General features: G+C 40.4%; 1 protein-coding gene across 3 annotated transcripts in view; it reads left to right on the forward strand.

The window, feature by feature from the left end:
- Positions 1–22676, forward strand: part of LOC126354448 (uncharacterized) — a 184170-nt gene that overhangs the window by 16641 nt on the left and 144853 nt on the right. The window contains exon 1 of one of the 3 annotated variants that reach the window (XM_050004138.1): positions 1341–1420. The exons of 1 other annotated variant lie outside the window; for it this stretch is intronic. In XM_050004138.1, the coding sequence (XP_049860095.1) occupies positions 1367–1420 (54 nt within the window). In that variant the 5' untranslated portion in view covers positions 1341–1366. Of the gene's footprint in view, positions 1–1340; positions 1421–22676 lie in introns of those variants that run through there. One more of the 3 variants, XM_050004139.1, reaches the window with a different exon arrangement.

The raw sequence follows: 22676 nt of genomic DNA on the forward strand, positions 1-22676 counted from the left end.
GCCGGTCTAGGAATGGTAGAACGATGGGTTCGATGACGGTTTGGATGTACAGTGCACTATTCAGTGTCCCCTCGACGATCACCAGAGGTGTACGGCCAGTGTAGGAGATCGCTCCCCACACCATGATGCCAGGTGTTGGCCCTGTGTGCCTCGGTCATATGCAGTCCTGATTGTGGCGCTCACATGCACGGCGCCAAACACGCATACGACCATCATTGGCACCAAGGCAGAAGCGACTCTCATCGCTGAAGACGATACGTCTCCATTCGTCCCTCCATTCACGCTTGTCGCGACACCACTGGAGGCGGGCTGCACGATGTTGGGGCGTGAGCGGAAGACGGCCTAACGGTGTGTGGGACCGTAGCCCAGCTTCATGGAGACGGTTGCGAATGGTCCTCGCCGATACCCCAGGAGCAACAATGTCCCTAATTTGCTGGGAAGTGGCGGTGCGGTCCCCTATGGCACTGCGTAGGAACCTACGGTCTTGGCGTGCATCCGTGCGTCGCTGCGGTCCGGTCCCAGGTCGACGGGCACGTGCACCTTCCGCCGACCACTGGCGACAACATCGATGTACTGTGGAGACCTCACGCCCCACGTGTTGAGCAATTCGGCGGTACGCCCACCCGGCCTCCCGCATGCCCACTATACGCCCTCGCTCAAAGTCCGTCAACTGCATATACGGTTCACGTCCACGCTGTCGCGGCATGCTACCAGTGTTAAAGACTGCGATGGAGCTCCGTATGCCACGGCAAACTGGCTGACACTGACGGCGGCGGTGCACAAATGCTGCGCAGCTAGCGCCATTTGACGGTCAACACCGCGGTTCCTGGTGTGTCCGCTGTGCCGTGCGTATGATCATTGCTCTCGCAGTGTCCGGAGTAAGTATGGTGGGTCTGACACACCGGTGTCAATGTGTTCTTTTTTCCATTTCCAGGAGTGTAGTAATTCTTGTCCACCTGCCTGAAGTCTGCAAATTAACTCATAATTTTATTGTGCTGTTTGGAGGAGCAAGTGACGTATTTAAAAATGAAACTCCAAACGCTATGGATGAATTAAAGAAGTATTTAGGAGACTTGACTCAGACAAATGTCCTGTTAATGACTATTCCATACCGATACGACCTACCACTGTGGCCATGTGTAAACAGAGAAATAAGTGCTACAAACGTGTTAAAGTACAGGCACCAGTAGTTGATAGAACACCAGCAGTTGACACTTTCAAATAAAAGTTCTTAAAATAAGAAAATCGCTTTATTCAGAGATAGTGTTTTGACTATTGTTGCATAGAAGTGCCATCTACAGTGTAATTTGATAACTATCATAATTTTCTAGCAGCCATCTTGAAGTGGGTGCTTCTGTTTGTAACAATGTGTTTGTGTTTCTCTGCTTTCGTTGATTTTCTTCTCGAAATCGATAAGGAGGTAAGATTTTTGATGTGGCAAAGCAAACATAAGATATTATTTTTTGTGTACAGTTTTTAGATAATCAAAATATCCACGGGTGTACTGCCAGTCTATAGTGTCCAACAGGCACAATATTTCGGCGATCAAACATGTCGCCAGCATCAGGTGAACTGACGGACTAAGCTCCTGTGAACGCGCCGGCACGGAGATCCGTACGCTATGGCTGCTCAGGGGGAACTGGGTTCGGTCGCGAAGGCGGCCTATTTAAATATCCTCCGCCCGCGGCACGCTCCCTCCGCCGTCCGCGCCCCGCGCCACGGTAGCGCGGTGGAACAGATTGCGACGGCGTCTGAGATGACGTCGGTGTGATGGCTCTGTCCGCCGTGGTCGTCACAACTATGCGTTTGCTCGATTTACTCTTGATTAACCCAATCGCTGGTTCCCAAGCCTTGCTAAGATTATAGCCATAGTCACGGTTTATGAGGTCGTCATTGGTGCGAATTTCGATGGCCTCTCTAACAACGCTGTCCCAGTATCTCGACGTCTGTACCAGAATCCTCGTGCGGTCATACTCCATAGCGTGATTTTCCGACAAACAATGTTCAGCGACCGCCGACTTGCTCGGATACATCAGTCGAGTGCGCCTCTGGTGTTCACGACATCGATCCTCGACGGTACGCATCGTCTGATACACCCCATGACCTAGGGAGAATTTGTACATGGAGAACTTCGAGGAGGAAGCCCTGTCGTCATCCGAATGGAAACCTACTTGCTTTTTCCGTTACGTGGACGACACGTTCGTCATCTGGCCACATGGTATGGATAAACTCCTTGACTTCCTTAACACATCTAAACTCCATACACCCCAACATCAAATTCACTATGGAGACTGAAACGGAGGGTAAATTACCTTTCCTTGACGTCTTGGTCAGGAGAAGGGCTGACGGCACCCTAGGTCATATGGTGTATCGAAAGACAACACACACTGATCTGTATTTGCACGCAGACAGCTGCCACCAACCTTCACAGAGGAATGGGGTACTTAAAACTCTAGTACGTAGGGCGCGCACTATCTCTGACACAGAGAGTCTACCCCTGGAATTGGAACATCTGAGAACTGTATTTCGAAAAAATGGGTACTCAGAGTGGCAGATCCAACGTGCTTTCCGCCCAACCACTGCATCACAACCTGTTGAGATGGATGAAGTCACGAGGGAGGAGGTAGGCACTGCATTTATTCCATACACAGGCGCACTCTCGGGGAAAATCGCCCGCATTCTGAAGAAACACCGGGTCGGAACTGTGTTTTGTCCTCCGAATAAAACTCGTCACTGGTGGGGAGCGCCAAAGATGACCTCGGTTTGAGGAAGGCCGGCGTGTACCAGATTCCGTGTCAATGTGGCAAGTCGTATATTGGTCATACGATGCGTACCGTCGAGGATCGATGTCGTGAACACCAGAGGCACACTCGACTGATGTATCCGAGCAAGTCGGTGGTCGCTGAACATTGTTTGTCGGAAAATCACGCTATGGAGTATGACCGCACGAGGATTCTGGTACAGACGTCGAGAGACTGGGACAGCGTTGTTAGAGAGGCCATCGAAATTCGCACCAATGACGACCTCATAAACCGTGACTGTGGCTATAATCTTAGCAAGGCTTGGGAACCAGCGATTGGGTTAATCAAGAGTAAATCGAGCAAACGCATAGTTGTGACGACCACGGCGGACAGAGCCATCACACCGACATCATCTCAGACGCCGTCGCAATCTGTTCCACCGCGCTACCGTGGCGCGGGGCGCGGACGGCGGAGGGAGCGCGCCGCGGGCGGAGGATATTTAAATGGGCCGCCGTCGCGACCGAACCCAGTTCCCCCTGAGCAGCCATAGCGTACGGATCTCCGTGCCGGCGCGTTCACAGGAGCTCAGTCCGTCAGTTCACCTGATGCTGGCGACATGTTTGATCGCCGAAATATTGTACCCGTTGGACACTATAGACCGGCAGTACACCCGTGGATATTTTGATTATCAAATACGCCGGGAGAAACTCAAGAATCACAGATTTTAGATGATTCAGTATTAAACAAAGTAAGCAAATTTGTGAAATATTTCTGAATTTAGGTTATGGTATGGTCAGGGATCAGCTGTCAAGTACTGGTGCTAATATGTTCCTTATTTTTAGTAATGGACACATCTGTCAACTGCTGAGTCCAACAATTTTTTAATGCCTTTTTCATTCCCCGTAATCCTGATAAGCTTAGATCCGTTGAGTTTGTGTTAAATTTATCGTCGCATGTATAGATCCAGTAGATGACACCCTATGTAAACCACTAGCTCATACCATGTCAACTAACGGCATTAAAGTAATGTGAATTTCTGCCATTATGTTTTATATTATTTAGGTCATTATAATGCCACCAGTAATAGGGAAGATGCTCGGTTATCCAGAGGAACAAATGCAGCATGTCATCGGTGCAGTACTTACTAGAATACCTGTTTCTACAGCAGCAAAAAGTTTCTCGGTTCCTCGAATTACTTTAATGTACAAAACCAGTGGGAAGACGCCTAGAAATCGTCGCATGGATCCTGATACAGTTCTTACCAAAGAAGAGTGTGATTTATTAGTATACTGGATTTGTACTATGACTAAGGCCGGATTCCCCATAACAAAACTCGTACTTCTGGACAGTGTGCAGCACCTGACTGATCAACTGAAACGTAAAAATCCCTTTGTTTGTAACCGCCCAGGAAAAACTTGGTACAATGCTTTTCTGAAGCGCCATCCCAATATTGGGATTAGAATGTCACATAATCTGACATCAAGCAGGGCAGCAGTAAAGCCAGAAGCTATAAGAAACTGGTTTGATGAAATAGATAAATAATTAACAGAGAACAATTTTAAGTCAATTCTTCAAAGTACCGAAAGAGTTTTTAATTTAGATGAAACTGCTTTCTTTCTGAACCCCAAAGGAAACAAAGTGTTGGCCCTGAAAGGAGAAAAAAAAGTGTACCAGCAAGTGAATAGGGATAAGAAAGAATGTCTAACGGTTTTGTTGACTGGAAATGCAAATGGTGATTTAGCACCTCCATTGGCAGTGTTTAAATACATTAGAATACCACAGCAACTAGCAGAGAGTGTACCAAAATATTGTGGAATAGGTAAATCTGAAACAGTTTGAATAACTGGTCCATTATACTTTGAATTTATAACGAATGTTTTCCATCCTTACCTTCTAGTAGAAGTAATACCACTGCCAGTCATTGTATTTATTGATTGCCATGCATCACATCTCACCTTACACACTAGTAAGTTTTGTAATGAGCATGGGACAATACTCGTAGCTTTGCTTCCAAGTCCTACAGATCTTCTTCAACCTATGGATGTTTCTGTGTTTCATTTGTTAAAGGAAAGTTGGAAAAACAAGGTACATCAGTGGAGATTGGAACATTTGGGTCAACCAGTGCTTAAAGAGATCCATTTTGCACCCTTACTGGAACAAACTTTGGATGAGATCATTAAACGGTCTGTCTTGCAGAATGGATTCAGGAATCCAGAGGCTGTAGACTACTGAAAAAGTCCATCAGTGAGTGATGTTTTATACTTACTACTCACAGAACTGCCACTTCTGAAAAATTAAACTTAAGAGTTGGATTAGAGGTTTTAGAAACATACACTGGGAAAGATAAACTTTCATGTTTTGAGTCTTCAAGTGATGTGTGTGAAGGAAATATAAATGACCAATCTTTGGTTTTGCTTTGGAAGGAAATTAAAAATGATTGTCATAATTCTATCCTTTTCCAGTCTATTGATGACACAAACAACTGTCTGATAAACCAAAATGAAAAAGTGGAGGAAGGGAATGTCCATCCAGATGAAAAACAAAATAATGAAGTAATTGAAAATAAAAGAAACCAGGAAGACATGAAAAGCTTGACAGGCAGCAACAAAAATAAAGAAAGATTAGAGACTAATGTAAGAGATCAGGGTGTCACACCCAAGAATTCAATGAAAAATTCTGATTTTTCTCAGTGTGCTTCTAGTGGAAATATTAATAGGAAAACAGGGGAACAGCAAATCCCCCCCCCCCCCCCCCCCATTCAAACGTTCATTATTTTGGCCACGGAATACGGGAAAACAAGGGAAAAGAAGATTAAGAGAAAAACTTTCAAGTGTTGTGACATCCCAAGGTATATAGAAAAAGGGGACATCCTACAAGTGGCAGGAATATCATCATAAGAAGGAACAACTGAAGCTACAAAGAAAAAGACTAACAGCTGAGAGATCAGAAGTACGAAAACTGAAGAAAGAACTGTCTGAGATTGCTAAGAAACCAAGAAGCAAACTAAAGCAGAGAATCGTAGAAAGCCAAAAGTGCAAAAGAAAAGAACAATTTCAGTCTCCTCAGATTCTGAAGATGAAGAATGGAGTGAGTCAGCCAGCAGTGTGGATGACATTAGTATGCTCCCTGGTAGTGATTCGCAGACGTCTGATGTCAAGAAATACGACAATTCTGATCAAACAATTATAACAAAAAAAGAAACAGCAAACAAAGAAGAAAATTCGAATAAATTTTATAAATATGGCTAATTTCTTCTCGTTTCTTTTCCTGGAAACAAGAGATATTTCAAATATGTTTGTATTGCTCAGCGTGTGTTTGAGGATGGTGAAATAGAAGTAATGGCTCTAAAATCTTGCAACTAAAAAAAAAATGGTTCAAATGGCTCTGAGCACTATGGGACTCAACTGCTGTGGTCATTAGTCCCCTAGAACTTAGAACTACTTAAACCTAGCCAACCTAAGGACATCACACACATCCATGCCCGAGGCAGGATTCGAACCTGCGACCGTAGCAGTCGCACGGTTCCGGACTGCGCGCCTAGAACTACGAGACCACCGCGGCCGACAAATCTTGCAACTGTCAGAAAAAAGTTTTTTATGTTGATGAAAATGATGTTAGTGTTATTAGACCATCACAGGTTATTGACAAGTTTCCTTTAACACTCTCAGATATCACTAACGAACATTTGAAATATGAATTCCAAAACAGTATTGACTGTGATGTATAGACTAAAGTTATTTATTTAGTGTCAACTACTGAATCTTTTTTCTATCAACTGCTGAAACTTTCGTATCTCACTAGTGTCAACTACTGATGACTGCACTTATACTTCTGTTATAATTTTTATTTACCATTTAATGTACCTTAACATAGTGAATTATCATAAATATCAAATCTTAAAAGATCAAAGAACCTGAAGATTAATTACGTTTGTGCCCAACATCCACTTGTATTCATAAATACCAAATTAAAGTAGTTTCATTTCTTTAGGTGTAAACTACTGGTGCCTTTACCTTACTGTCGAAAATACGCACACAATATGAAAACGTAGAAGCCATTGATCTGAATAGTAGAGGACATAGATTCCACACTAGACATGGACTACACGACTTTAATTTTGGATTGAATGTCTCTTATTTTTATGTCTTTTGTTATGTATATTTCTTCTTTGGGAATGGGCTAGGGGAGCAGCTTGTTGTGGTAAAAATAAACATATGTGTTGTCAAGAAATAGGAGATAGGACATACAGCATTAAAGAAAATTGATACATCTTCACATCTTCTCTGTTCGCCAAAACAGCAATCATCTCCCTGTTATGCAGAAGTGGTGCTCAGCCTCAGGGGCAGAACAAGCCCAAGTGACGCCCTGTGCGAGCTGCTAAATTACCGCCGTCCTCCTCCCCCCCTCCCCCCACCCCTGTTATTTTTGTTTACGAAACGTTTGTTGTGGAATTTTATTTTAACAAATCTGTAGGAAATGTCAACAATCAATGTAAACATATCTCAAAGCATTGAAAATAGCCTCACTGTGCCCCAAATCTATGTAGACCTGGAAAATAAAAATAAAAATTGCAACTGATTGGTGACATTCTCTACAGATTTGTACAAAACAGTCGCTGGGCACCAGCTCAAAAATGGAGTCAAACCTGATTGAAGAAATCTATCTAATTTTAATAAGCCTTGTTAATTTACAAAAATAGTCAAATGTGTGTGAAATCTTATGGGACTTAACTGCTAAGGTCATCAGTCCCTAAGCTTACACACTAATTAACCTAAATTATCCTCAAGACAAACACACACATCCATGGCTCAGGGCGGACTCAAACCTCCATCGGGACCAGCCGCGCAGTCCATGACTGCAGTGTCTCAGACCGCTCAGCTAATCCCGCGCGGCATGAACTTACAGTTAATGTAAATAAACATTTTGCAGTGGTTGTGAAAAGATAATGTATTCAATGGAAGACGAAATATATTTACAATTTAATGATCATTTGGTTTGAACAATAATATTTATAATAACTATTTCATGTTGAAAAAAATACGAAACAACACGGTAAATAACCAAGTCACTGATCATAATATAAAAATTTAAAAAAATATTAGACAAATCGAACCTTCCTGGCTTTTGCTTGTGCAAACTCTTTCACACGATCTGTGTAATTTAAGTCCCCTGCAAGCTCGCGCTCAATCAATATTGTTGCAAGATCATTCAAACGAGTTTGGGTCATCGTTGGTCAGAGGTATGTCTTTATCAATTTCAGTTTTGAGAAACTCCTCTCTTCACTTGCACCTGTCACTGGGAGTGTTAGCAGAACTCTCAGAGCAATGTTAACATCAGGGCAAAAATTGTCTTCCTTCAAACTTCAGAGTCTCTTTTAGACCTATTCCAGGTCTAAGATGAAACATGGATCCACATGCATTATACAGTAAATAAATGTTGGCAAAGTGATAGTGTGAGAGTAGTATTGTCAAACAAAAGTGCCTGTCAGAGTTCAATTGTTCATCATGTAGGTGGAGACAGGTGTTTCATGGCTCAAAAACAAAAGTCCGAATATCACTCAGAAACAGACATCAAAAAATTTAAAAAATACGTCCAAACCCAACTTATGCCAGGGTTATTAGCAATGTCTTTAAAAAAGTGTGTGTGTGTGTGGGGGGGGGGGGGGGGCAGATTTGCCGCCCCACGGGAAGTGCCGCCTCGTGCGGCCGCACGTTTCGAACGTGCCTTGTGCCGGCCCCGCACAGCACATTGGAAGAATAGAAGTAGACTCCATCAATGCAGAAGAAGACTCCAGCTTCCCACACAGATGGTTTTTATGGACAGATCCTTACCCAGCAAGAATGAGGTCAGTGATACAATTCCCTTAGGGATCTCAAATGTGAATGCCGGTACTGGTAATTAAATAAATTACAGCAACAAACATCGTTGTGTTTGTCATCAAAATATTCAGTCAATAACAAACAAAGTTTTAGATGTAGGGATCTTACTAAACACAAAACTTAACTTTATTAATGTTCTGTGCATTACAGAACACTGGCTAAATAATGACCAAATTGACTCTTTTCTATACAAGGTTACACACTAGCAAATTATTTATGTAGAAACAGCTATAAAACGGAGGTACCGCAATTCTCATCAAGCATGGGTTAAAATATAAATCAATCAATAAGTTTCAACATCTCAGTGCACGCAGAGACTTTGAGCTGGAACTCTTTGAAGGCAGTGAGGCAAACACAGTTGTAGCATGTATTTATCGCCCCCCAAATGGAAATTTTGACTCATTTCTACATAAGGTTCAATATGTACTAAACAGGCTTCATCTAGACAAAAAATCAATACTGCTTTGTGGGGACTTCAACATTGATTTTCTTGGAACTAGCAAAAGAAAAGAACTATTGCTCAACCTCACAGATACTTTCAACTTAAAACAGACTATAGCAATCCCATTTAGAATAACAAAAACTACTGCTACTGCGTTGGATCATATATTTGTAAATATAAATGACAAGATGGCCGCCGAGTCAGATCACAGGTGTCTTCTTTGTCCTCTAAAAAAAACTTGTTTAAGAGGAAATAGTGCCAAATTTAAATTTTCCTTGTTTCATATATTTGCTGCAGTGTCCGTTCTTGTAACACAGCTGAATATTAGCGTCTCAGAAGAGCTTATTTTTTTAAAAACTTCGTTTTTTCTGAAGTCCTGATATCGCGACATAACCCGAAATTTTGCCTGGCATAAACAGAAAAAATTCTATTCAAGTTTTCTTGATAGTGAAAAATTCGTTTAAGAAAAACAGCTACTAGTTTCATCAGTGTCTATTGTCAAAATAAAAGTGTAACTAAACGTTTCTAAATCGTATTTAACTAACACATTTCGTGTTATTTACTAGTTAGATAGACATGATCTAGGACTAAATTTTCCGAGTTATAAACGTAAATTCTCTAATAGCGAAGTAATTACTAACTCATTCTTCTGTCATTGCACCTCTAAATCAGTACAAAAACAACAATAACCGCACATAAGACCTTTGTATCGTTTTTTGTTTACATACAGCCAATCTCGCGTCCTTGACAAATTTAAAACATTCTTTAAACTTAATTATTCTTTCGAAACTGACCATGAGTGAGAAATTGTTGCCAATCTTGTAGTGAATATTTTTACTGGAGGGTGGGGGAGGGGGGATGCAGTGGGGAGAATGTGGGAGAATAGTCGATGCTGTCTCCTGGAACAGCAGAGTATGCACTAGCAACATTTTGATTGGGGAACAGGAAAGGGAAATCTTTGCCTTTCAGGCATGGTTGGAGGAAGCCAGGAAGGAACTGATGATGATCAAGGAAGATGGGGGGGGGGGGGGGGGGGCGGTGGTTGGGAACTGGCAACTGGTTGGAGGATAGGAAGAAAGAGAACACGATCTGATAATTTTATCATCAACACCAAAAACAGGTATCTACCATTTCCAGAGCTAAGTGGAGAAGAGCCTCAGGTAGAACAAGGAGCAAGAAGTGTGCAGCACACTTCAACTGAAGCCAAGAAGCTTAGGAAAATACAGAATGTTAGGAAGAAGACAGTGCTGCTGGTAGGTAGTAGCCATGGGCGAGGTGTAGGCCCTCAGTTGCAGGAAAGATTAGTGCCAGTGTACCAGGCCACTAGTATCTTCAAGCCAAATGCAGGGCTAAGTAATGTGATAGAGGACTTAGGGTCTTAAGGACTTTACAAACGAGGACCATGTAGTGATAGTGGGTGGGGTGGGAAAGAGTTTGGACAGGATGGTGTATATGACATAGGTGGTGACCTGGACAGGATAGCTTTCCTGACTCATGGCATGAACGTACACTTTGTTGAACTGTTTCGACGTTATAATCGACCACATACAGATGGAGCTGTGAGGCGAATAAACGTGGGGTTAGGGATGGCTCTGAGGACAGCCAACTTTGCTCATGTTTCTCTGGTACCCGTCGGGACTATCAACAGATGGGGTTTCACTAGGCATGGCCTACGCCTTAACAGGACTGGGAAGGGAATATTGGTACAGCTGATTCATGAAAGTATAGGGAGTGGCTCTCAGGCCATACATGGTCAAATACCTGTTTTCATGGGTAGGAGAAGTTGGTCTTTTTAAGGATAAATCCAGACAACAGGTTTCCCTGCCTAAACTGTATCTCCAGCAGTTTAAAAAGTGCTGAAACAACCACTCACAAGACAGATTTTAACACTTCAAATTCATGCACACCTGATGTCACAAAGAAAAACAAACCATTGGAAAGAGTAACACAGGGCATTTCACAGACTTAACAATACTCCATTAAAACATGCAATCTATAAAAAATAAAATACAACTATTAAAAGCTGAGCTCCAATCTTTGAACTGCACAGCAGTTTGTGTTACTAAGCAATGGTGTAGAGTCACAGAAATCCAACATGTAGTATTATCATTGTATGAAATGGCAAACCTACTTCAGTAAGTTAAGACAACCATTTTGAAATATCAGCTATTGAATTAACAGGGCTTGATATCACCAAGAAATTAATCATTTTGAGTGTGTATAGATCTCCCAGTGGTAGTGTGGACACTTTTTTCAATAAATTAACAGGAGTTCTAGATAAAGTCTCAAGTACAAAGGTCAGCATAATTCTTTGTGGGGACATTAACATCAACACTAATGTCACAAATGAATCCAACAGCACCCTCATAAACATCCTTCAAAGTTTTGGCATGTCCCTATTGGTCAATAGTGCAACAAGGATTACCACAATGACTTCATCTGTAATTGACCATGTGGTCACAAATATGGACAGGGAAAAATTTGATGTAGCTGTAAAAGATCTCAGACTATCAGACCATCTCTATCAAATAACAACAGTAAAATCAGACATCAAATCATTCCCTAAACTACAAGCCCACAAACGACATCCATCAGAAATCAAAATAAAAGATTTTTCAAAAGAAGTAGCAAAACAAAGCTGAAACGAAGTATATAAGGAAACTAAGAATAAGACATTCACTTAATTCTCCACATTATTTAAACTGAACTCTAAATGCTGAATAACGTACTGCTAGGAGAGGTGGATAAGGTAATAAATGATCCACATCACTTAGCAAAATATGTAAGTGAGCATTTTTCAAGTATTGCAGAGAAGTTACAGGAAAAATTCCTCAAAACAAATATAACAACTGTAAATAATGTTGCACTAAATACAATGATGTTACTTCTAACCATAGAGAATGAAGTCAATAAAACTGTTCAAAAACTAAGAAATAAAACGTCAGTAGGCTTAGATGAAGTACCAGTGTGTGTACTAAAACAATGCATAGAGGTTATACAAGGCCCCTTAACAAATGTAATAAATGAATCCTTCACATCAGGGCCATTTCCAGAGCAGTTAAAGCAGGCAAGAGTTGTACCTTATAGTAAAACACTGATCAGAACCAAAATACATTAATATAGGGATTCCACCAGGTCACATATTAGGAACAATACTAATCAATGACTTTTCCAGAAGTGTTACTCATGGTGAAAAAATTCTCTTTGCTGAGCAATATTATAGTGACTGAGGAAACAAGTGAACTCCTTGCAGAGAAAGCAAATGAAACTCTCAAGGAAGTTTACAATTGGTCAATAAGAAATAAAGTGACACTGAACATAAAGAAAACTATGCCATGAATTTTAGTTTGAAGAGGGAAAATGACAATGTCAAATTAAATATAGATGGCACCTCTATAGACTGTGTAACAAATGCAAAATTTCTGGGAATGAACATTGATTCTCAGATGAAGTGGTGTGAACATGCAAAGGTACTTGCAAACAGAATGTCGTCAGCATGTTATTCCCTTAGAACCCTATCATCAGTGTGTAACATGCTGTGTCTTTTAGTTACATGTCATTCGTATGTACGCTCAATTCTTAGCTATGGCATTCTGTTTTGGGGAACAAATGAACAAAATATGAACACAATTTTCAAACTCCAGAAAAGAGCCATATGAATAATAACCAAAATGGTAGTCGAGCTCATTGTAAAGATCTGTTCAAAACATTGGGGATTTTAACTGTACCATGTGAATACATTTACCAGTCAGCTGTACACATCAAAACTAACATTGGTAATAAATGCACAAGTAGCTCTGTCCATGACCTTGGAACAAGAGCTAGGCTCAAATTACATCTACCAAGAAAAAAAAACATAAAACTCAAAACAGCATTCTGTACCAAGGAATAAAACTGTACAATAAATTACCAAAAGAGAATAAAGAAATTGCAAAAATACACTTTTTTTTAAAAAGGCACCTAAAAAGTACCTGTTATGCAATACATTTTATACACTGAAGGATTACTTAGATACAAGAGAGGACTGGTTTGATAATAAAATGTTACACAAATAAATAATAATAATGGTTGTAAAACATCCCACATTCCACATAACACCTTCACACTATGTATTTTTCCTTCTTTTTTCCTTCTCTTTACATATTTACCCCCAAACAATGCATACCACAACACTAACACCTCTTCCTCTTTCTGAGCTCAACATCTCACTCATTATAGAGGTGTGCTGACTAAGTTTTTCAGGATAGCAAATGGGAAGTTGTGGTACAGAAAACGGCCCAGAGATCACCAGTGTGTGTGTGTGTGTGTGTGTGTGTGTGTGTGTGTGTGTGTGTGTGTGTGGTGAGTGAAGTGTTATGAAACAATGTGTGTATAGCGCGTGCAGTGACTGATAGTGTGATATGAGTGAACAGTGTGGCATTACATTATTTAATAAGTTATTTGTAAAAATAGTATTGTATACCAGGAGTAAATTTAATGATTGTCTCTAACTAGAAGTCTATAAGTGTATATGTATACGAATTAGCTTATTTTAAATTGGTCTAAACTTGTAAATACTTTGACAGGTCCTATATTATTGTAAAAAGAGATCTACAGCTGAATATAGCTATACAACAGGGAAAAAGGCCAATGATAAGTTCATAACAGAATCAGCAAATAAAAGCCAAGCAATATGGAAAGTCATAAAGGAGGAAGCAAATAAAGTGTCCCATAAAATGGATTACATCACCCTTAACCATGAGAACAAGAGTATAACTGATCCCCAACACATCGCAAATCTTTTTAAATGATACTTTGCAGAGATCAGAAATAATTTAATAGTCGGTGACAAAACAGATACTAGAAAGAAACAGAAAAACAAAGTGTACTTATGTTTTTTCTGCAATTTACATTGATGGAACAACCCCAGATGAAATCATCAGTGCTGCATCAGCTCATAGGAAAATGTCATCAGGGATTGACGGTATTCCTGATTACATCATAAAGCACTGTATTAAAAAGATTTCACTTCCTCTTGCAGATATAGTAGGTTCATCATTTCTGACAGACCATTTAAAAATTGCTAAAGTGATCTCTATTCATAAGAAAACTGCAGAACAGTTTCATTATTATCAGGCTTTAGTAAAATCATAGAAAAAGTAATTTATAATATGTTAATGAAATTATTAGAAAAAACAAAATTCTCACTGAGCATGCATTCAGGAAAAATAAATCAACAACCAGTGCAAACTATGATTTTATAGAAAGTGCCCTGCAAGCAATCGACAAAAAACAAAAAGCCACTGGCATTTTTTTAGACTTAAGAAAAGCCTTTGGCATACTGGACTACAACATACTGTTGGAGAAGCTCCAAGTATATGGCATTAGAAGCACTGCACTAAAATGGTTCACTTCATACTTGATGAACAGGAAACAAAAAATACAAATAAAACATGAACTAAAGGAAAACACCAGGACATACTTCTCAGATGCAGAAGTTCTAAATAAAGGAGACCCTCAGGGATCCATTCTTAGGCCAATCCTCTTTCTCCTGTATGTAAATAATCTAGACCTGAACATTGAGTCGCAAACAAACACTTCTTTTGCAGATGACACAAGCATCCTAATCACAGGAAATACCCCAAGTCAGCCGCAAACAGCTGTTCATTACTACAGAACAGCTACTAAATAGTTGGTTTGAGGGAGTAAACTTATGATAAACGCAAAAAAACAATATTCCTAAATTTCTGTTTAAAAGGTGATAGCATACTGCGCCAATGTGACAATAAACTCCAACAAAATTTCACCTTTACTGGAAACAAAGTTTTTAGGCTTATGGCTTCAAAATAACTTCAAATGGCACACACATATAAACAAAATTAATGGAACACTAAAGAAAATATGTTACAGTATGCATTTACTCTCTGTCAAAGCAAGTTTTAGCACTGACTGAACTGCCTACTGTGCCCAATTCCACAGTATCCTGCTGTACAGAATTATTTCTGGGTTAGTACACCACCTAGTTCAGTCATCTTCTTAACTCAAAAAAGACCTGTAAGAGCAATGCAAGATGCTCGACAAACAGATTCTTACAAACCCCTCTTTCAAAAATCATCAATTCTCCCTCTTCCCTTTATGTATGTACCAGGAACCTGTAAATATATTAGAAAGAATTTAAAAGATTTAAATGAAAATTTTAATATCCATGAACATGATACAAGACAAAATGAAAGTTTCATGTCCAGTCAATAAGGATATCAGCCTATAAAAACTCTACAGTAAACAGCTCTATACAAATTTAAATAGTCTTCTGTATAAAGTAAATGAGATGTTGTCATTCTAACTCTTTTGTACATTTTTATTGGATCATTACTTTTATTCAGTAGCTGAATTTCTAGATCATTTAAAATACAAAAGACTTGAACTTGAAACAAGACAGTGCAGCTACTGCAAGAACCTTTGTGGATAAAGCTAAAATTACTGTATGTACTGGGTGGTCCATCTCAAGTTTCGGATGAGATTATCTCGAAAAATATACATCCTGTAAAACCAGTGGGTAAGAAAAGTTTGTAAGCTCAGAGGGGGGCATCGAGTGATACTGTATGTGACCCCCCAGCCACCGCCCCCTTGGGTGGGGCAACTTTTAAATCTTAAATGGAAACACACATTTTTTTATTACAGATTTGGATTCTCTGTAAAAAAGTAATCAAGTTTTGTCTGAAACATTAGTTTGAACCATTGACAGATGGTGGTGAAATCGAGAAAAACGTAAAATTGGGAAAGAACTCTGATTTATTTAGAATTATCCCAGAAAGACGCATCAAATTGATAAAAAATGTGCACCAATTCTTTCATTACACCAAATTAAGCAATTTCGTTTACAAAATGTATCCTATTTGCCACAGTTTTTAGATGGAGGGAGGTGGAATGGCATTAAAATCTCTTTAGGGAACTCTTCACAATTGCATTACTCACTTGACTGTGGCACTACCGTCGCCGAACTGCAAACTAAGGCTCGGTATAAAGGTCTGTACAATGCGATCAGACGTCACTTCACGAGGAGATTGTGAACCATAAACATCAACTGACGAAAGTAAATTATTCTTTAGCAAAACATGGCTCACTATCCTTATACAGAGATTGTTGATATGATGCTAATTTTAGGTGAATGCCATAACAATTACACTGCAGCTGCACAATTGTATGCATAGCGTTTCCCAAACATATGACATCCAAGCATAAACATTATTCGAAATTGCTCTCAACGAGCTCGAAATGGATACATGCACCGTCCATCTCGTCATCGCGAATACAGTGAAAATGACGCTCGTACCTTTGCCGTTCTCGCCTGTGTCCAACTGGATCGCAAAAGTAGTGGTCGTGTGATTGAGAGACAAACTGGAATACCGAAATCAACTGTTTTGATGATTTTGAAGGTACACAAATATCATGTGTTTCGTATCACACTGACACAGGCAGTAACGCCGAAAGATATGCAAATACGTGTGCATTTCTGCAATGAGCCTTGGAAATGATAAGAGGTGACAGTTATTTTTTTAGATACGTTGTTCACCGATGAAGTCACATTCAAAAACAATGGCGAATTATATCTTCATGATTGTCATTATTGGTCCCCTGACAATCAACACAAATGGTCGTTTACTTGATAGGAACTTATTTTTTTTGACTGAAATGTTACTGGGGAATCTTATTTACAACTTCTCAACAATGATTTGTTGGAGCTAATGGAAGATGTTGATTTAGAAACTAGGCAACGAATGTGGCTCCAACAGGATGGAGCAGCTCCCCATTATGCTAAATATGTGCAGAACATTTTAAATTTATGGTACCCTGGTTGGTGGACAGGACGCGACAGACCAAGCCAGTGGCTTCCACATCCACCAGACATAACGTTCCCTGATTTTTCCTTGTGGGGCTATTAAAAAAATATTGTTTATGAAAGCCCACAACCCAGAACAATATGGAGCAATGCATTCGAAGAGCGTGTGCAGCCATACCATGGGATGTGCTGCTCAAAACTGTGGACAGCTTCAGCGGACGATTGACTTTGTGCATTGAAGCAAATGGGAATAATTTGGTACAATTACTTCGTGGCTAATTTCATTAATTAATTGGCCAAATTGTCAGAGGCAATGGGACTCATATTAATAAAGCATCACAACAAGAGAGAGACAAGGGGACTCACACTAATGAAGCACCCCAACATGTGAGAGGCAAGGGGACTCACACTAATGAAGCACCCCATGGGAACATTATTCTTTTAAATCCGTGTCGTTGTTCCGGGGTAACACTAAAAGTAGGATACAGTACATTTTGTACAAAAATAGCTTAATTTGGCATAACGAAAGAATTGTTGCGCATTTTTTATCGATTTGATGCGCCTTTCTCAGATAATTCTAAACAAATCAGAGTTCTTCCCCAATTTTTACGTTTCTCTTGATTTCAGCGCCATCTGTAAATGGCTTAAAAAATGTTTCAGACAAAACTTGATTACTTTTTTATGGAGAATTCCAATCTGTAATAAAAAATGTGTGCTTCCATTTAATATTTAAAAGTTGCCCTCCCACCCAAGGGTGCGGGTGCTGGGGGTCACATGTAGTATCATTTGATGTCCCCCTTTGAGCTTACGAACTTGTCTTACCCACTGTTTTTTCAGGATGTATAGTATATCTGTGTGTGTGTATGTGTGTGTGTGTGTGTGTCTCCGTTCTGTATACTACAATCTGGAAGATTTATAGGATGAATCAATAAATCAAATCAATATGGCATAGTCAGTGTCAATAGTATTTTCAGTCAAATGTATGCTAAGATCCGAATAAGTATTTTGAACAGCAGTGTTACAACTATTACTTGTTTTTATTTAAATGTCAACTAAGTATACCATGAAAAATATCATTTATGTAGTTACTCAAAGATGTGTGCCTGTGTGTATAGTTGTTTTAACATAAGATTTAGTAGGGTACTGTGCATGAGAGAGAGAGAGAGAGAGAAAATAAACTTTCCACTCACCTCCACTATCGCTAGAATCACATACGCAATCATAACGCTATCAATAACATGAGAAATCACAATAATAATGGCATCAGTTGCATCACAATATGCCAGTTACATCCTGAGAAATTGGAACGTGAAGTTGACCCGTGAAATGAATGAAACACATCACTATTGCACGTCCTGCGATGTAAGCCTGTTCCTCACTTGGTTGTAATCGTGATGTGATTGACGTACTTCGATGCTGCAAACACTGTACTTACATATTGCTATGTACACTGTTAGTATGTGGCCTGGGAAACATACAGATGTGCAATCAACCACAATGTAAACAAGGACATGATTTACTCTTATGTGCTTCACTGAAGTTTTTGACAGTACTACAGTGGACATAATGGTTATGAAATACCAATAATGACCGGCCAGAGTAAACATAATTAATGGCCGTCAAAGGGCACATAGGAATACTTGCCACGTACAGGACATGTCACTGAACATCTTCATGGACTGCAACACAAATGAACCGTTGTAGATGGTGCAATGCATACATAAATGTACAATAGTACCAACAAAACATTCATATGTCTTGTCCATAGTACACAAAACGTACACCAGTGTGCAGTCACACATTTTACTGCTGAAATGTTGCAATCTATGTTTTAAGAAATTGCCATTTGCTTTACAGTACTGTGGTGCATGCTCCATCATGGATCCACTCACAGCTGACTGTGTTTGTGGTGTTATTACAGTGCATGGAGTGGTAATATGGGGTTTCATGTTGGGCAATGTTATTGGGACTGGCTGATACACCACATCTTTCACATGTCCCCAGAGAAACAAGTCTATGGGGGGGGGGGGGGGGGGGGGGCGAGGTCTGGCGACTATGCTGGAAATATTGGGACTGCCTTGTCCAATCCATCGATGTGGGAATTGCTGGTTCAGCACCTATTGTGCAGCCATGGCATTATGCAAAGGCATCCATCATGTTGATACCAGATTATTTGATGCAAATGAAGGGGTAGGTCTTCCATCAGACCAGGTAATGTACATCTCAGGAACCACTCATACTGTCACCCATTAAGAGTGCCATCAATGAAATATGGGCTCAAAATGTGGTGTCTTGTAATACCACACCATGCATTGATGCTCCACTAATGTTCAGTCAGGTGAATCCAGTGTGGGTTTTCTGGTGACCAGAAGGGCATGTTGTGTAAACGTATATTCCCATAGTTTGTGAATCTGGCCTCATTGGTAAACAGTGCCCTACGCATAAAGTCATGGCCTTGCCACAAACCCACCCACAGTATGGTTGGCTTCTATGACTGCAGAATTCACATAATGTTTGTTCAAGAGATTCTCATCTGTCTCTCCATTTCATGAATACTTGCGGTGAGGGTTTATTGCAGCAGCTACCAGAACAGCTACCACTGCTGCTTCATGTGTTATTCCTGTGCTTAGGATCTGTGTTCATGGAGACAACTGCCCTGTCACACAAAACCATCTAACAATATGCGTGCAGATAGGATGGATTGGATGATGTCTATTAGGGTACTGCTTGGCATACACCTGTGCCTCATGTGTGCCATTTTAGTGGTATTCTCTGTACAGTAATATCGTGTCAACCATTACCTCATTTGTGAATAGCATGTTGAATGCCTAGAACAGATGGACAGGTAAGTTAATACACAATTGCAAGAGTGACTCCTGTTACAGTGTACAGTAAACCGATGCAATTACCTGTACATACTTCCAGAACAGCCTGCTTTGTAGTGAGCCATATCCATACACAGTGTTGATTGCAGACCGTTCCTGTACACAGTTGCAGAGGTGAAGGGTTGACCTGGGTGGTGTAACAGAGTGGCGTACACCAGCCGGTACTTTTCTGCAGCCTGTACATGGATAAATACAACACATATGAGGGACTCCATTATGTACATACCAGTGTTTGTGGCAGGATCCCCTATAATTATTTTCAGCACTAATGATAAAAGTAAAAGTAAGAGTAAGTACCTCAATCACACTGCGATTGTGAGCAATGTGTAGGTCATGCAGTCATTTGTGATTTTAAAATAAATGAAGTAGGCTGCTGCTGAAAATGCCGTTTAATTTAGTAAGTATGAAAGAGAAGCTAGGAATCAAGTGTTTAGGTGCAAATCAACCAGCTAAAATATTACACACAGAACAAAAAAAAGAAAAAAAAATGAGTTCAATTCTGCATGTACACTATGTGATCAAAAGAATCCAGACACCTGGCTGAAAATGATGTACAAATTTGTGATGTCCTCCATTGGTAATGCTGGAATTCAACATGGTGTTGACCACCCTTAGCCTTGATGACATCTTCCACTCTCACAGGCATACGTTCAATCGGGTGCTGGAAGGTTTCTTGAGGAATGGCAGCCCATTCTTCACGGAGTGCTGCACTGAGGAGAGGTATCAATGTCAGCCAGTGAGGCCTGGTACAAAGTCAGCATTCCAAAACATCCCAAAGGTATTCTATAGGATTCAAGTCAGGACTCTGTACAGGCAGGTCCATTACAGGGATGTTATTGACGTGTAACCAATCTGCATCATTCTGTGCATTATGAACATGTGCTCCATCATGTCGAAAGATGCATTCACCATCCCCGAATTGCTCTTCAACAATGGGAAGCAAGAAGTTGCTTATAACATCAGTGTAGACCTGTGCTGTGATAGTACAATGCAAAACAACAAGGGTTGCATGAAAAACATGACCACACCATAACACGACCACCTCCGAGTTTTACTGTTGGCACTACACACACTGACAGATGACTTTCACTGGGCATTCACCACACCCACACCCTGCCATCGAACCGCCACATTGTGTACCATGATTAGTCACTCAACATAGCGTTTTTCCACTCTTCAGCCATCCAACATTTACACTCATTACGCCAAGCAATGCGTTGTTTGGCATTTGCGGTGTGATGTGTGGCTTATGAGGAGCCTCTCAACCATGAAATCCACGTTTTCTCACCTCACACCTAACTGTCATAGTACTTGCAGTGGATCCTGATGCAGTTTTTAATTCCTGTGTGCTGGTCTGTGTAGATGTCTGCCTACTACACATTACGACCATCTTCAACTGTTTGCGGTCTCTGTCAGTCAACAGACGAGGTCAGCCTGTATGCTTGTCCCTTCACATTTCCACTTCACTATCGCATTGAAAACAATGGACCTAGGGATGTTTAGGAGTGTGGAAATCTCATGTACAGACGTATGGCACAAGCGACACCCAATACCCTGACCACATTTGAAGTCCGTGAGTTCTGCAGAGTGCCCCATTCTGCTGTCTCACAATGTCTGATGACTGCTGAGTTTTCTGATATGGAGTACCTGTCAGTAGGTGGAAGCACAGTGCACCTAATATGAAAAAAGTATGTTTTTGGAGTTGTTCAGGTACTTTTGATCACCTAGTATACTTTATTATTAGGTACAGTATTTATTGGATTAGGCCTGTATTTATAACTGCATAATTACTACCAGTAAATTACTATTTTTCCAGTGTTTTTAAGCAGTATGATTCAAATGGAGGTTATACAACAAAACAAGAAACAATTCAGAGCAATTCCATTACAATGTTTAGTGAGTTTTTTTGTGAGCCCTACTAATGAAAATGAGCACCAGCCGCCACTGCTCCACTGTCTTGCTGTGATAGTGCCATAAGCCACCGTTGCAGTGCGTCCAGGTAAACAAAAGCAGTCACAGTTTAGGTGAATCACAAATGTATTCCACAATCTCATTTGGATGCTCTGTGCCCAAAGCTTGCACATCATAATGATTCATCTTTCCAGGTACATTAAACTACACTTCATCCCTGAAGGCAAGCCTCTATTAAAAAACTTCTTACCCCAGTAGCTGCTGCAAGTCACTGCAAAAGTCAGAACTAATTTCATTGTCCCAAGTAGCCAACGTCTGTAATAACTGCAGCCAGTCTGGTTTTACATGCAGACTTTGCATGGAATGCATCAGATGGTTGACTGTCACATCTGCAGTTCTCTGCTCACACATGTCATTGATTTTTTCTGGCTCCTGACAAATAATTCCCAAGCACACTTGTAAACAAGTGTTGTGAATATTTATTAGGAAGATGATACCATTTGGTGGCAACTGTTTGAGGTGGAGTGACTCAGTTAGGCCCTGGTGCCTCTTCATTGCTAAGGGCTTCAATGTGTCACATATGATGTCAGAAACAATAATAGGAAATGAGGTTTTAATGTTGAGCCATAATGTTCTTGAGTCCTATCGGAAAACCATCTCTTTGTGGTTGTTACTCTCTTGATAGTTGATATTTGGCTTGGTAACTTGAAGCTCAAGTGAGTCCACCATGGCTTCAGCCTTGCCCGCAGGACTAGTCCATTTGGGCCTTCGAGGGGTGTGCTGGTTGCTTAGAGTTGTTTCTCTGATTTGGTAATCTGCCAAAATATGTCCTGATTTTGTTCTACTTCATTGAGGGTCTGATCCCAAATTTAGTTTCAGTGTTGCCCTAGCTGGTGTCTAATATATTGGCTGAGCCATGCACCACTGATCTTCTGCATCCTAAAAGTTTGGCAGTGACATCTGTAGTGTCTCTTCTCAGCAATGACTTCCTGCATATGT

Source organism: Schistocerca gregaria, chromosome 3 (assembly GCF_023897955.1).
Source record: "Schistocerca gregaria isolate iqSchGreg1 chromosome 3, iqSchGreg1.2, whole genome shotgun sequence".
NCBI classification, from domain to species: domain Eukaryota; kingdom Metazoa; phylum Arthropoda; class Insecta; order Orthoptera; family Acrididae; genus Schistocerca; species Schistocerca gregaria.